General features: G+C 50.3%; 1 protein-coding gene across 1 annotated transcript in view; it reads right to left on the bottom strand.

Moving 5' to 3' along the window:
• Window positions 1-9904: 9904 nt before the first annotated feature.
• sf3b2 (splicing factor 3b, subunit 2) overlaps window positions 9905-14479 on the bottom strand; it is a 78444-nt gene continuing 73869 nt past the window's right edge. The window contains exon 21 of the mRNA XM_072245934.1: window positions 9905-10069. Within this exon, the coding sequence (XP_072102035.1) occupies window positions 9998-10069 (72 nt within the window). The 3' untranslated portion in view covers window positions 9905-9997. The remainder of the gene's footprint in view (window positions 10070-14479) is intronic.

Genomic DNA, 14479 nt, shown 5'->3' with positions numbered 1-14479 from the left:
AGGGTGTGTACTGTATCCCCTAGTCTCTGGCCTCGGTTCTGTCCACTTGATTAACTGTTTTCACCACCCTACACCCCATTGCACGTGTGCCCATCGGTGAGTGCCCAGCCCCTGCTGTAGGCCTGCTCCCCCCCCACCCCCACCCACCATCTGTGTCTGATACACAGCAAACCCCAGAGCTCGCCGCACCTCCGCAGCCTCATGTCGTCTGGCGGTTTGGGTGATGCAACGCGCACCAGGGAGAAGTCACTTCTTCGGCTCTGTGTCACTGAGAGGGTGACAGCAGCAAATGCAGAGCAGCTCTTGCACGCACAGTCAACCCTCCGCGGCCGGGACTTGTCGTTGTGGTTCAGAGTTTGACGGCTCCAGGGCCTGTACTCACCGGAGTTTAGAAAAATGAGGGGGAGGGCCAATCTCACTGAAACCGTTCGAATGTTGAAAGACCAAGATAGACTGGATGTGGAGAGGATGTTTCCTATGGTGGGGGAGTCTAGGACCAGAGGACACAGATAGAGTGGATGTGGAGAGGGTGTTTCCTATAGTGGGGGAGTCTAGGACCAGAGGACACAGATAGAGTGGATGTGGAGAGGATGTTTCATATAGTGGGGGAGTCTAGGACCAGAGGGCACAGATAGAATGGATGTGGAGAGGATGTTTCATATAGTGGGGAGTCTAGGAACAGAGGACACAGATAGATGGATGTGGAGAGGATGTTTCCTATAGTGGGGGGAGTCTAGGGACAGAGGGCACAGATAGAGTGGATGTGGAGAGGATGTTTCCTGTGATGTGGGAGTCTAGGACCAGAGGGCACAGATAGAGTGGATGTGGAGAGGATGTTTCCTGTAGTGGGGGAGTCTAGGACCAGAGGACACAGATAGAGTGGGTGTGGAGAGGATGTTTCCTATAATGAGGGAGTCTAGGAACAGAGGACACCAGATAGAGTGGATGTGGAGAAGATGTTTCCTATGGTGGGGGAGTCTAGGAACAGAGGACACAGATAGAGTGGATGTGGAGAGGATGTTTCCTATGGTGGGGGAGTCTAGGACCAGAGGACACAGATAGAGTGGATGTGGAGAGGATGTTTCCTATGGTGGGGGAGTCTAGGACCAGAGGGCACAGACGACACTTAGAAAGGTTCAAAGGTTCATTTTACTATATAAGTAGGTATGCAGAATACAACTCTGAGATCTGCCTTCTTCAGAGAGCCATAAAACCATAGAAGTAGTTGAAAAAAACCACCCCCACACTAAAAGAAAGAAGAACTTGCAAAACCCCAAACCCCCAAAAACCCCTCCCTTGCACAGAAACCAACATCTCAGCCACATGGAGAGACATGGAAACTTACATGGAGAAGGCAGGAGAATGGGGGTTGAAAGGGATAATAAATCAGCCATGATGGAATGGCAGAGCAGACTCGATGGGCTGAATGGCCTCATTCTGCTCCTGTGCATTGTGGAACTCAAGTCACCAAAACAATATGGACAGGAAGGCTGGCTTCCTGTTGTTACTTTTTAGAAGAGAGAGACAGAGATAGAGAGACAGATCAATATGTGTTAAACACAAGAGATTCTGCAGATGCTGCAAATCCAGAACAACACATACAAAATGCTGGAGGAACTCAGCAGGCCAGGCAGTTCAACCAGAGACAACAAACCATGCAAATACGGAAAGAAGAAATAAATAAATAAACAATAAATATCAAGAACATGAGATGAAGAGTCCTTGAAGGTAAGTCTGTAGGTTGTGGGACAAGTGAAGTAGAATGAAGTTATCCCCTCTGGTTCAGGAGCCTGATGGTTGAGGGGTAATAACTGCTCCTGACCCTGGTGGTGCGAGCCCTGAGGCTCCTGTACCTTCTACCTGATGGCAGCAGTGAGAAGAGAGCATGTCGTGGTTGGTGGGGGCCGCTGACGATGGATGCTGCTTTCCCGCGACAACGTTTCATGTAGATGTGCCCAGTGGTGGGGAGGGCTTCACCTGTGATATTGTGAGGAAGAAACAGTCGGCGTTTTGGGCCGAGACCCTTCTACAGTCCTGAGGTGATGTCTCGGCTTGAAACATAGAACCATAGAAAACAGGTGCAGGAGTAGGCCATTCGGCCCTTTGAGCCTGCACCGCCATTCAGTATGATCATGGCTGATCATCCAACTCAGAACCTGCCTTCTCTCCGTACCCCCTGATCCCTTTAGCCACAAGGGCCATATCTAACTCCCTCTTAAATATAGCCAATGAACTGGCCTCAACTGTTTCCTGTGGCAGAGAATTCCACAGATTCACCACTCTCTGTGTGAAGAAGTTTTTCCTAATCTCGGTCCTATACATCTCCATGGACGCTGCCTGACCTGTTGTGCCTTTTTCTAAAAAAAACAAAATAAACATTATTGATGATAAGAAATTATTTACAACAATAAACCATTTAATACATTTTCACTCTTTACATTCATAATCATTGTTCTCCACACCAACACGTCAATAGCTCTGTTACTACCCGGGGTGGTATGCACTACAATAACTGAGGGGCTTCCTCACCCAACATGGCCCCTCACTCTCCAGTAGCGGAAGGACCCTACGCTGTGGTTCTCCTGCGCTGAGCCGCGGTGCCTCCCTCAGCACGGCCTCCTGCGGCCCGGACCGTACCCGTCGTCTGCGTTCCTCTGCGGACACTTCCTTTCCGCTGGCGGACCAACAAGTTTGGGGCGGAACAAAGGGCGTCCTTCACCGAGCTGACGATCTGCCAGCAGCCCCTTGACGCCCGTAGATCAGAAAGCCGCCCGGCACTGCAGCAGCTCAGGATGAGGTTCCTTGGGTGTCGGTATCTCTGAGCCCAAACATATTGATGCGGTGACAAAGAGGGCAAGACAGCGGCCACATTTCATTAGGAGCGTGAGGAGATCTGGAATCACACGGAGCAACCACTCTCCGCTGAACATCGACGACTCCTCCGTAGGGATCGTTAAGAGCCCCAAATTTCTTGGTGTTCACCTGGCGGAGAATCTCACCCGGTCCCTCGACACCAGCTCCATAGCAAAGAAAGCCCAGCAGCGTCTCTACTTTCTGTGAAGGCTGAGAAAAGTCCATCTCCCGCCCCCCATCCTCACCACATTGTACAGAGGTTGTATTGAGAGCATCCTGAGCAGCTGCATCACGGCCTGGTTCGGAAATTGCACCGTCTCGGATCGCAAGACCCTGCAGCGGATAGTGAGGTCAGCTGAGAAGACCATCGGGGTCTCTCTTCCCGCCGTTACAGACATTTACACCACACACTGCATCCACAAAGCAAACAGCATTGTGAAGGACCCCACACACCCCTCATATAAACTCTTCTCCCTCCTGCCATCTGGAAAAAGGCACCAAAGCATTCGGGATCTCACGACCAGACTATGGAACAGTTTCTTCCCCCAAGCCATCAGACTCCTCAATCCCCAGAGCCTGGACTGACACCAACCTACCGCCCTCTACTGTGCCTACTGTCCTGTTTATTATTTATTGTAGTGCCTGCAGTGTTTTGTGCACTTTATGCAGTCCTGGGTAGGTCTGTAGTCTAGCGTAGTTTTTGTGTTTTTTTCTTACATAGTTGAGTGTAGTTTTTGTATTGTTTCACGTAGCACCATGGTCCTGGAAAATGTTGTCTCATTTTTACTATGTTCTGTACCAGCAGTTATGGTTGAAATGACAATAAAGGGTGACTTGAGGACTTGTCACCAAAGACACTGGCAAGTTTCTGCAGATGTATGGCGGGGAGCATTCTGACTGGCTGCATCACCGTCTGGTATCGGGGGGTGGGGGCTACTGCACAGGATCGAAACAAGCTGCAGGGAGTTGTAAACTCAGTCAGCCCCATCATGGGCACCAGCCTCCGTAGTACCCAGGATATCCCCGAGGAGGGATGCCTCAGAAAGGTGGCGTCCATCATTAAGATCATAAGACATAGGAGCAGAATTAGGCCATTCGGCCCATCGAGTCTGCTGCACCATTTCACCATAGCTGGTCCATTTTCCCTCTCAGCCCGAATCTCCCGCCTTCTCCCCATATCCCTTCATGCCCTGACCTATCAAGAACCTATCAACCTCTGCCTTAGATATACCCGATGACTTGGCCTGTGGGGAGAAAATTCCACAGATTCACCCCTCTCTGGCTATAGAGGTCCCCGACACCAGAGAACACAACCTCAAAACAAAGGGGCATCTATCCCCCAGGTCATGCCCTCCCCTCATTGCTACCCTCAGGGAGGAGGTACAGGAGCCTGAAGGCACACACACTCAACGATCCAGGAACAGCTTCAACACTGTAGGTGTCGAATAGACATTGAACCCATGAACACTAACTCATTCACTCACACAACAGGAATTCTGCAGATGCTGGAATTTCAAGCAACACACATCAAAGTTGCTGGTGAACGCAGCAGGCCAGGCAGCATCTCTAGGAAGAGGTACAGTCGACGTTTCGGGCCGGGACCCTTCGTCAGGGCAACACTAACTCACTACTTCGCTTTTATTTTTAGTTTTGGCACTAGTTATTTAACTATTTAATATATATATTTACTGTAATTCAGTTTATTCTCTGTTGCTATGTATTACACGGTACTGCTGCCGCTAACACAGAATATTTCACGACCCGCGCCGGTGAAAGTTGAACCCGGTTCTGAACCGTAACCCAGGCCCCGACCCGCCGAGCTCCGCGAGTATTTCGTGTGCGAGAGAGTGAAAGTGCGGCTCACACTCCGAGTACGAACTCGGAGCTGACGAAGCGCTAGCTGGCAGCTAACCAGTGCGGGCTTCAAAAGCACAGCTGATTAGTTGTGTTTTTGGTGTGTGTGTGTGTGTGTGTGTGTGTGTGTGTTTTAAAAGAGAGAGAGTCAGCGTTGTGAAGCCGTGGGGAGCCCAGGAACCAATTTGCTGCGAGGGAAAACTGCCAGAAACGACACTCCACAGTGCCTGCGGGTTTATTTATAAACTCCCATTCCCCTTCCAGCGTTTCGAGCCACTTGCGCCAGGATGAGGCCGCCCTCACGGCGGAGGAGCAACACCTTATATTCCATCTGGGTAGCCTCCGACCTGATGGTATGAATTTCAATTTTTCCTCCCAGTAAAAAAAAACTCCGTCCCCCTTTCCCCTCTTCTTCTACCCCCCACTCTGACCTCTCACCTCCCCCCCCCCCCCCGCTGCCCCACCTCCTTCCTCACAATGTCTGTGCCGGGCGTGGTATTGAATTAAAGCAAATATCTTCCGACTCTACATGACCCATATCTCCCCTCCCCCCGTTCACAGAATCTGAACACCGAATTAGGCCATTCAGCCCATCCAGAGTCTGCTCCGCCATTCGCTCATGGCCGATTTATTATCCCTCTCAACCCCACTCTCCTGTAACTTTTCACCTGTCAAACTCGGCTTTAAATGCACCCAATGACTCGGCTTCCTGTGCCAATAAGTTCCACAGATTCACCACCCCCTGGCTAAAGAAATTCCTAAATGGACGTCCCTCTAGTCTCTGCTCTCTGGTCCTAGACTCCCCCACCACGGGAAGCACCCTTACCACATCCGCTCAATATTCGATCGGTTTCAATGAGATCCTCTCTCTCATTCTTCTAAACTCCAGGGTGCACAGGCCCAGAGTCACTAAACTCTCCCTCACAGCTTCATCCATTCATCTCTGGAATAATTCTCGCGAACTTCCTCCGGAGCCTCTCCACCGCCTGCAATCTCGCAGGTAAACACATCTGCCCCGGGTGCATTGAGCTACAGGTGCTGAGGGAATGTATTAAGGAACTGGAGCTGCAGCTCGATGACCTCCGACTCATGGGGGAAGACTGAGGAGGAGGTGATAGACAGGAGCTACAGGAAGGTAGTCACCCCTAGGTTGCAGGAGACAGGTAACTGGGTGACTGTCAGGCGAAGGAGGGGATAGGCACAGCGAGTGCTGAGTTCACCTGTGGCCGTTCCCCTCAATAATAATTATACAACTTTAGATACTATTGAGGGGGTCGACCTACTGTGAGGGAAGCCATGGTGACCGGGTCTCTGGCACCGCATCTGGTGCTGTGGCTCAGAAGAGGAGAGGGGTGACAAGGACTGCAGTGTCGATAGCGGATTCTTTAGTCTGAGGAACAGAGACACAGTTCTGTGGGCACCATAGAGACACCCGGATGGCATGTTGCCTCCCTGGTGCCAGGATCAGGGATGTCTCGGATCGGGTCCGTGGCATTTTCAAGGGTGAGGGTGAGCAACCAGAAGTCTTGGTGCATATCTATATCACTCTGGAGGATCATTGTATCATTTCTTAATGACAATAGATGAGGACTGAGTGTCCTCATAGTCTAATACAATACTGACACCAGTGACAGTGTAGACAAGGTGAGCAGATCCTGTAGAGAGATTTAAGGGAGCTAGGTAGAAAGCTGAGAAACAGGACGCCCAGGGTAGTAATCTCGGGTTTGCTGCCCGTGCCACGCGCCAGTGAGTGAGAATAGAATGATTTGGCAGGCGAATGAATGGCTGAGGAGTTTGTGTGGGGGTGGGGGGGCAGGGGTTCAGATTTATGGATCATTGGGATCTCTTCTGGAATGGTTCTGGAAGCCTGGAAGATTGCGAATGTTACTCCATTCTGCAAGAAAGGAAATCACAAGCCAATTAGGTCTGACCTTAGTGATGGGAAGATGTTGGAATCGATTGTTAAGGATGTGGTTTCGGGGTACCTGGAGGCACATGATAAAATAGGCTGTAGTCAGCATGGTTTCCTCAAGGGAAAATCTTGCCTGACAGATCTGAATTCTTTGAAGAAATAGCAAGCAGGATAGACAAGAGAGAATTGGTTGATGTGTACTTGGATTTTCAGAAGGCCTTTGACAAGGTGCCACACATGCACACGAGGCTGCTTAACAAGCTACGAGCCCGTGGTATTACAGGAAAGATTCTAGCATTGATAAAGCAGTGGCAGGAGGCAAAGAGTGGGAATAAAGGGAGCCTTTTCCAGTTGGCTGCCGGTGACTAGTGGTGTTAGGCCGATTCTTTTTACGTTATATATCAATGATTTGGATGATGGAATTGATGGCTTGGTTGCAAAGTTTACAGATATGAAGATAGGTGGAGGGGCTGGTAGTTTTAAGGAAACAGAGCGGTTACAGAAGGACTTAAGACAGATTAGAAGAATGGGCACTTTAGCAGAGGAAATGAAACCGTTGACTATTTTCCAAATGGAGAGAAAATACAAGCCTCAGCACTGTCTTCATCTGTGGCTGCACTACCACGTGATTAGGACTGCTATATGTTCTTGTAGGTACTGTGTTTCGCATCTTGGTCCCGAAGGAACGCTGTTATTGTTTGGCTGGTGTTATTGTATCTGGTTTAATGATAATTGAACTCTGCTGATCTGTGTAGTCCACAGACTCACTAACCCATACACCTACAAAGTAAATTATTAAAGCACGTATACCTCACCATATACTACCCCGAGATTTACAGGCAAATAAAGAAACACAACAGAACTTTATTTATTTATCGAGATGCAGCATGGAATAGGTCTTTCTGTCTCTTGAACATGCACTGCCCGGCAATCCCCCAATCTAACCCAAGCCTAATCACAGGACAATTTAGTGACCAATTCACCTACTGACCAGTACGTCTTTGCACTGTGGGAGGAAACCCACACAGTCACGGGGAGAACGTACAAACTTCTTACAGGCAGCGGCGGGAATTGAACCCGGGTCGATCATACTGTAAAGCGTTACTACTATGCTACCGTGCTATACATATATAAAAACTATACATGAAGACTAACAACCAGCACCCAAAAGGCAAATTTTGAAAGTAATTAAGGAAGTGCATAAATCATACTGAGAACACGAGTTGTAGAGTCCTTAAAAGGGAATCCATGGGTTGTGGAATCAGTCCAGTGTTGGGATGAGTGAAGTTATCCCCTCTGGTTCAGGAGCCTGATGGTTGAGGGGTAATAACCATTCCAGAACCTGCTGGTGTGGGACCCAAGGCTTCTGTACCTCCTTCCCGATGGTAGATATAGACACTTTATTGAATCCCAAAGGAAATTTCAGTGTCACAGCAGCATTACAAGCACATAAATATTAGAAGAGAAGTGGAAAGAATCAAAAAATAAGTTACCACAGTCTAACAGGCGGGAGTCATCAATTCCCTGGCTACAGGTTGACTCATTACAGAGCAGAACGACCTCATATAGTGCTCTTTGGAGAAGTGCGGTTGTCTCGGTCTATTACTGAAAGTGCTCCTCCGTTCAGCCGAGGTGGCATGCAGAGGGTGAGAAACATTGTCCAGAATTGTCGGGATTTTCCCCGGGTCCTTTATTCTACCACAGCCCCCAGTGTGTCCATTGACTCCTATAACAGAGCCAGCCTTTCTGATCAGTTTACTGAGCTTGTTGGCATCACCCATGTTGATGCCATTGCCCAGCACACCACCGCATAGAAGATTGTACTGGCAACAACAGACTTGTAGAACATGTGAAGGAGAGGCCTGCATACTGCAAAGGATCTCAGTCTCCTCAGGAAGTAGAGGTGACTCTGGTCCTTCTTGTACACAGCCTCTGTGTTGGTGCTCCAGTCGTCTGTCACCCCCAGGTACTTGTAAGTCCTCACCATCAATGATAACAGAGTGGCCTGCCTGTTTGGTAGGAGTGTTTGCTGATAGATTGGATCTGCAGCGTATTTGATTTTCATTTCAAAGTACACTTATTATCAAAGTATGTAAACATTATTCACCTTGTTAATTTGTCTCCTTTCACACAGCCACAAAACGAATCTTGATTAAGGGTCTTGGCCCGAGACGCCCACTGTTTACTCTTTTCCATAGACGCTGCCTGGCCTGCTGAGTTCCTCCAGCATTTTGTGTGTGTTGCTCTGGATTTCCAGTGTCTGCAGATTTTCGCTTGTTTGCCATAAGGCACCTGTCACTTTATCCCCTCGAACAGCACGGCGCTACGCTGGGTCCAAGTGTTGGAGGAACTTACCCACTCTGTAGGAGCTTTCCCTGACATCTCAGGCACTGGACATTCTCCGTAACCACAACACTACATTCTGCATTGGTTCCCCTTCAGTACCACTGCGATGTACTTACGTATAGAATGACGCGGATGGGCATGTGGATAAAAGCTTTCCGCTGTATCTCGGTACACGAACCAGTTACCGGTCTCTGGTTAATGTCCAGTTTGAAGGAAGCCCTGTGCGTCTCTCGCTCGCCACCTCCCTCACCCCCATCACCGTCGCTCAGCGCGCATCTAACGCGGCTACACTGGCAGCCCTCTGGCACACGTTGCTCTTTCACTGCCGCTGCTGTCTCTACCTCAACGCTGGGTTCTCATACACACACGCCTCACTCAAAATAAAACCCACCGTCCCTCAGCATGTACCTACCTCTCCCTCGCCTGGACTAGTACCCATCCTGAATATGTTCCTCCCTCACCCACGTTGCCAGCCCTCAGCACGTATCTAACGTCCTAACCCCACATGCTCTCCCTCGCCTACGCCACCACCCCTCCTTCGCCGACACTGGCATCTCTATCTCAGCTACACGGGAATCCACCTTCCACCCATTCCTCCTTCAGCCACATCGCCATCCCTCAGTATGGACGTACCTTGCCAACACTGGTGCCCATCCCACATACAGCTCTGCCTGGATTACACCAACGTCCCAATTCCACACGTTCTCCCTCGCCTGCACAGCCCCCCCCCTCCCTTTGCATGTCACTTATCACCCTCAGCGGGTCTTTTCCTCGCCTACACCGCTGTCCCTCAGTCCCTCACCCACACCGCCGACCCTCACTTGGCACGAGAACAGAACTCAGACCACCGTGCAGCGCACGGGCAATGCTGGCAGGGACGGATCTCGTGCCAACGCTCTCCCCCGGGGCCTCGAGGACAGAAGACAAGCAGACACTGAATTGTTAGAAAACAAAAAGAACGGTCACAACTTTAATACAAGTGGGGCAGGGAACGGCAGAGGGGGCGAATGAACGTGGCAGCCGGGCCCCCGACTAGAATTTGAACTCTTTGTACTTCTTCGTTCCGCGACTGCTGTCGGCTGGCTGAGCTTTCCTCTTCTTTTGCTGCGGAACAGACAGGCACAGGTTAGGGGGATCTGCCTTAGACGCAGGACACAGCCACGGCTACGAAAGGGTGTGCTGGTGTTGGACAGGGGTCCTGAGGATGGTTATGAGAATGAAAGGGTTAATGTTAGGAGGAGGGCTTGAAGGCTCTGGGCCTGAACTTGCTGGGGGGAGGGAGGGGTATTTCATTGAAATCTGTCGAATATTGAAAGAGGGGACGTGGAAAGTATGCTTCTAATGGTGGGGGAGTCTAGGACCAGAGGGCAGTCACAGAATAGAGGGACGTCCCTTTAGAACAGAGACGAGGAGGAATTTCTTTAGCCAGAGGGTGGTGAAGCAGTGAAATTCATTGCCATGGAGGGCCAAGTTATTTGAAGCGGAGGTTGATAGGTTGATTTGTGAGGGCAAAGGTTACGGGGAGAAGGCCGGAGACTCGGCGTTGAGAGGGAAAGTCACGATGGAACGGCGGGGCGGACTTGGTGGGTGAACGGCCCAATTCTGTTCCCACGTCACAGCGGTAGAAGTCACCGGTGAGGCCGCACGGTGCACGGTTCCGGCCGCCCTGTTAGGGGAGAGACGCGCGACACGTCAGCGTTTGACACTTGGGCCACAACGGGAGCAGGTCTGAAGGCAGAGTGACAGGGGTCGGGGGGAGGGAGGCGTGGGAGAGACGGCAGCGTCCGCTCTAGAAGGGCTGCAGGTCCCCCGTACAGAGGCCGCTCGGACTGCACAGCGGCAGAGGAGTGTTGGCTGTCATGCGGAGGAGGAGGTGGTGGGGAATCCAGGCTGTAGGAGCCAGGGCCCCCCGAAGGGAGAAAGGCACCACTTCCGATCGGACACGTCAGCCCGATCTGTCCCAGAAAAACCTCTCCACCCCACTCCCTCTTGCCAAGTCTCTCACCGGGTGGGGGCTGCTGACAGAGACCCCCTCCCTCTATAGAGGCTGGCATTCCTTCCCCCTCCCCCCCCCCCCCACCACCCCGAGCGATTTGCAAATTCCGTAAGGGTGGATTCCTGGTCAACGCGGGTGCACCTGTTTTATCAACACTGCCTGTCAGACAGGAACAGGCCAAGGCCATTCAGTCCATCAGATTTGCTCCCCGTGGAACATCTGTGATGAATAGTCACATCACGGTCCGACACGGCAATCCAAACTTGCAGGAACGCGCGAAGCTGCAGAGTTATGGACTCAGCCCCGGGCACATCCCTCCCCTGCCATCAGGGGTATCAGGAGGGATGTTGCCTCCTCTAGATCAAAAAATCCCCACCACCTGAACCACGCCGTCTTCTCGCGGCTCCCATCGAGCAGGAGGCACGGGAGCCTGAAGCCCCACACCACCGGGTTCACCGACAGCTACTTCCCTTCAGCCATCCGGTTCTCGAACCGGCCGGCACAACCCTAATCACTGCCTCAGGATAGCAACACTGTGACTGCTTTGTAATCGGATGGACATCTTTTGGCTCTGATTGTGCTCTTTCTCGTAAAAATTGCGTGTAATTCATGCTTTTCTCATGAAAGCTGCTTACCTGATGCTAGGTGCCTGTGATGCTGCTGCAAGCTTTCCACAACACTATTCCCCCACCCGCTCCCCTAACCCCTTACAAATCAAGAATCTATCACCCTCGGCCTTAAACGACTTGACCTCCACACTCACCTATGGCAAAGCGTTCCACAGATTCACCGCCATCTGGCTAAAGAAATTCCTCCTCATCTTCACTCTAAATGGACGCCCCTTTATTCTGAGGCTGTACCCTCTGGACCGAGGAGACATTCTCTCCACGTCCATTCTGTCTCGGCCTGGGAGGCTTCAATGAGATCCCTCTCTCGTCCTTCTAAACTCCAGCAAGCACAGGCCCAGAGACTTCTACCGTCATCGAGAATGTTCTCCTCACTGGACCAGGGTTTCACAAGCTTCTTTATGCCACGGACCAATATCATTAAGCCAGGGCTCTGTGGACCCCAGTTTGGGAACCCCTTCACTGGGACACAAGAAGATACGAGGTATCTGAATTAGGTTTAATATAATTGGTGTATGTAGTGATTTTTTTTATTAAAAAAGGTAGGTAGGTTAATTATCCTTCTGTTCTTGCTACACAACCCAGAGCAATGTTCTGTCTTGCTAATACATTCCACCCCCTCCCGGTGGCGTTTGACATTTTTCTTTGGCATCTAACTTCTCTACTTTGTTAAAAGTATTCACTGACTTGGCCTCTGGGCCACGGAATTCCACAGGTCTGCCTGTCTCTGACAAACTGCTACAGATGTCCAGTGGAGAGTGTATTCACTGGCTGCATCACGGCCTGGTATGGAAACGCCAAAGCCTTTGAATGAAAAATCCTTCACAAGGTAGTGGATTTGGCCAGTACATCACGGGTAAAGCCCTCCTAACCACTGAGCACGTCTACATGAAACGCTGCTGTAGGAAAGCAGCATCCATCATCAGAGATCCCCACTACCCATGCTCTCTTCTCGCTGCTGCCGTCAGGTAGAAGGTACAGGAGCCTCAGGACTCGCACCACCGGGTTCAGGAACAGTTACTACCCCTCAACCATCAGACTCTTGAACAAAAGGGAATTAACTTCATTCATCCATTGAGATGTTCCCACAGCCAATGATCTCACTTTAAGGACTCTTTATCTCATGTTCTCGTTATTTATTGCTATTTATTTATATTTGCATTTGCACAGTTTGTTGTCTTCTGCACTCTGGTTGATCTTTCATTGATCCTGTTATAGTTACTATTCTATAAATTTGCTGAGTATGCTCACAGGAAAATGAATCTTACTCCTTAGGACTGTATGTGATGACATACATGGACTCTGATAATAAAATTTACTTTGGACTCTATTTTTTTTCCCCTCATCTCAGTTCTAAATGTATAACCCCTCAAGGTCAAATTGAAGTCACTGTCACGTGCACCAGTCCGTGTGAGAACAGGTGCAGTGGAAAACTTACTTGTAGCAGCGTCACAGGCTCAGGAGCTTCAGATAAGCAGCGTTCACAAGAAAGCCAAATTAAACATAAAATTGTACACTTCTTTATTAAGGAAGAAAGAACACAATTAGAACAAAAGAATAAAATAAATAAATAAAGGCATCTATTAGTCTTGCGAGACCACGGATCTGCGCCTGGAAAGTCTTCACTCTCCAGGGCGCAGGCCTGGGCAAGGTTGTATGGAAGACCGGCAGTTGCCCATGCTGCAAGTCTCCCCTCTCCACAACACCGATGTTGTCCAAGGGAAGGGCATTAGGACCCATACAGCTTGGCACCAGTGTCGTCGCAGAGCAATGTGTGGTTAAGTGCCTTGCTCAAGGACACAACACGTTCCCTGGCTGGGGCTCGAACTCACAACCTTCAGGTCGCTAGTCTAATGCCTTAACCACTTGGCCACGTGCGCCCTTTTTAGTGTCACCCCAGTGTTGCTATTACTGAGATAGTGATTAGGGTTCTGCCAGTTGGTCCAAGAATGGAATTGAAGGGAAGTAGATGTTCCCGAGCCTGGTGGTGTGGGACTTCAGGCTTCTGCACCTCCTGCCCGATGAGGGCCGTGAGATGGCGTGGCCCAGGCGGTGGGAATCCACAGGGAGGGATCTGCCCGCCAAGCGTCCCGACACCCCGCCGCCCCCTACGCCTCTGCGCATTCCAATTGCCGTACCAGACCAGGAGGCCAACGGTCAGGAAACCCTCAACGGCACACCCCCAGTCCAGTGACAAGCCAAGCCTCCCGAGAAAGAAAGAACATGCTGAAGTGCCTTCCTTGCGATTACATCCACGTGCTGGGCCCGAGACAGACGAGTCATACTCATCGGACACTACAGCACAAGAAAGAGGCCCTTTGGCCCCATCAAGGTTGTGCCAAACTACTCCGCCTAGTCCCATCATCCACACCTTGACCACAGCTACACACCCCGCCCATCCAAATGCTTATCCAAACTTCTCTCAGATGTCGCAATCGAACCTGCATCCACCTCTTCCACTGGCAGCTCGATCCACGCTCTGAGCGAAGATTTTCCCCTCAATTTCCTCTTAAATTTACTGTAAACCTCTGGCCTGAGTGGAAAAAGCCTGCTTGCATTTACCCTATCTACACCCCTCATAATTCTGTACACCTCTATCAAATCTCCCCTCATTCTCCTGTGCTCCAGGGAATAAACTCCTATCCTATTCAACCTTTCCCTATAACTCAGGTCCTCAAGACTCGGCAGCATCCTTGTAAATTTTCTCTGCACTCTTTCAATCTTATTTACATCTTTCCTGTAGGTAGGTGACCAAAACTGCACACAGTACTCCAAACTAGACATCACTAAGGTCTTGTACAGCTTCAACTGTACTCAATAATTTGATTTATAAAGGCCAAATGTGCCAAAAGCTTTGTTTACAACCCTATCTACCTGTGACGCCACTTTCAA

Source organism: Mobula birostris, chromosome 28 (genome assembly GCF_030028105.1).
Source record: "Mobula birostris isolate sMobBir1 chromosome 28, sMobBir1.hap1, whole genome shotgun sequence".
Lineage (NCBI taxonomy): Eukaryota > Metazoa > Chordata > Chondrichthyes > Myliobatiformes > Myliobatidae > Mobula > Mobula birostris.
The sequence above is the reverse complement of the archived record's forward strand: the minus strand, read 5'-3'. Positions and strand labels throughout refer to the sequence as shown.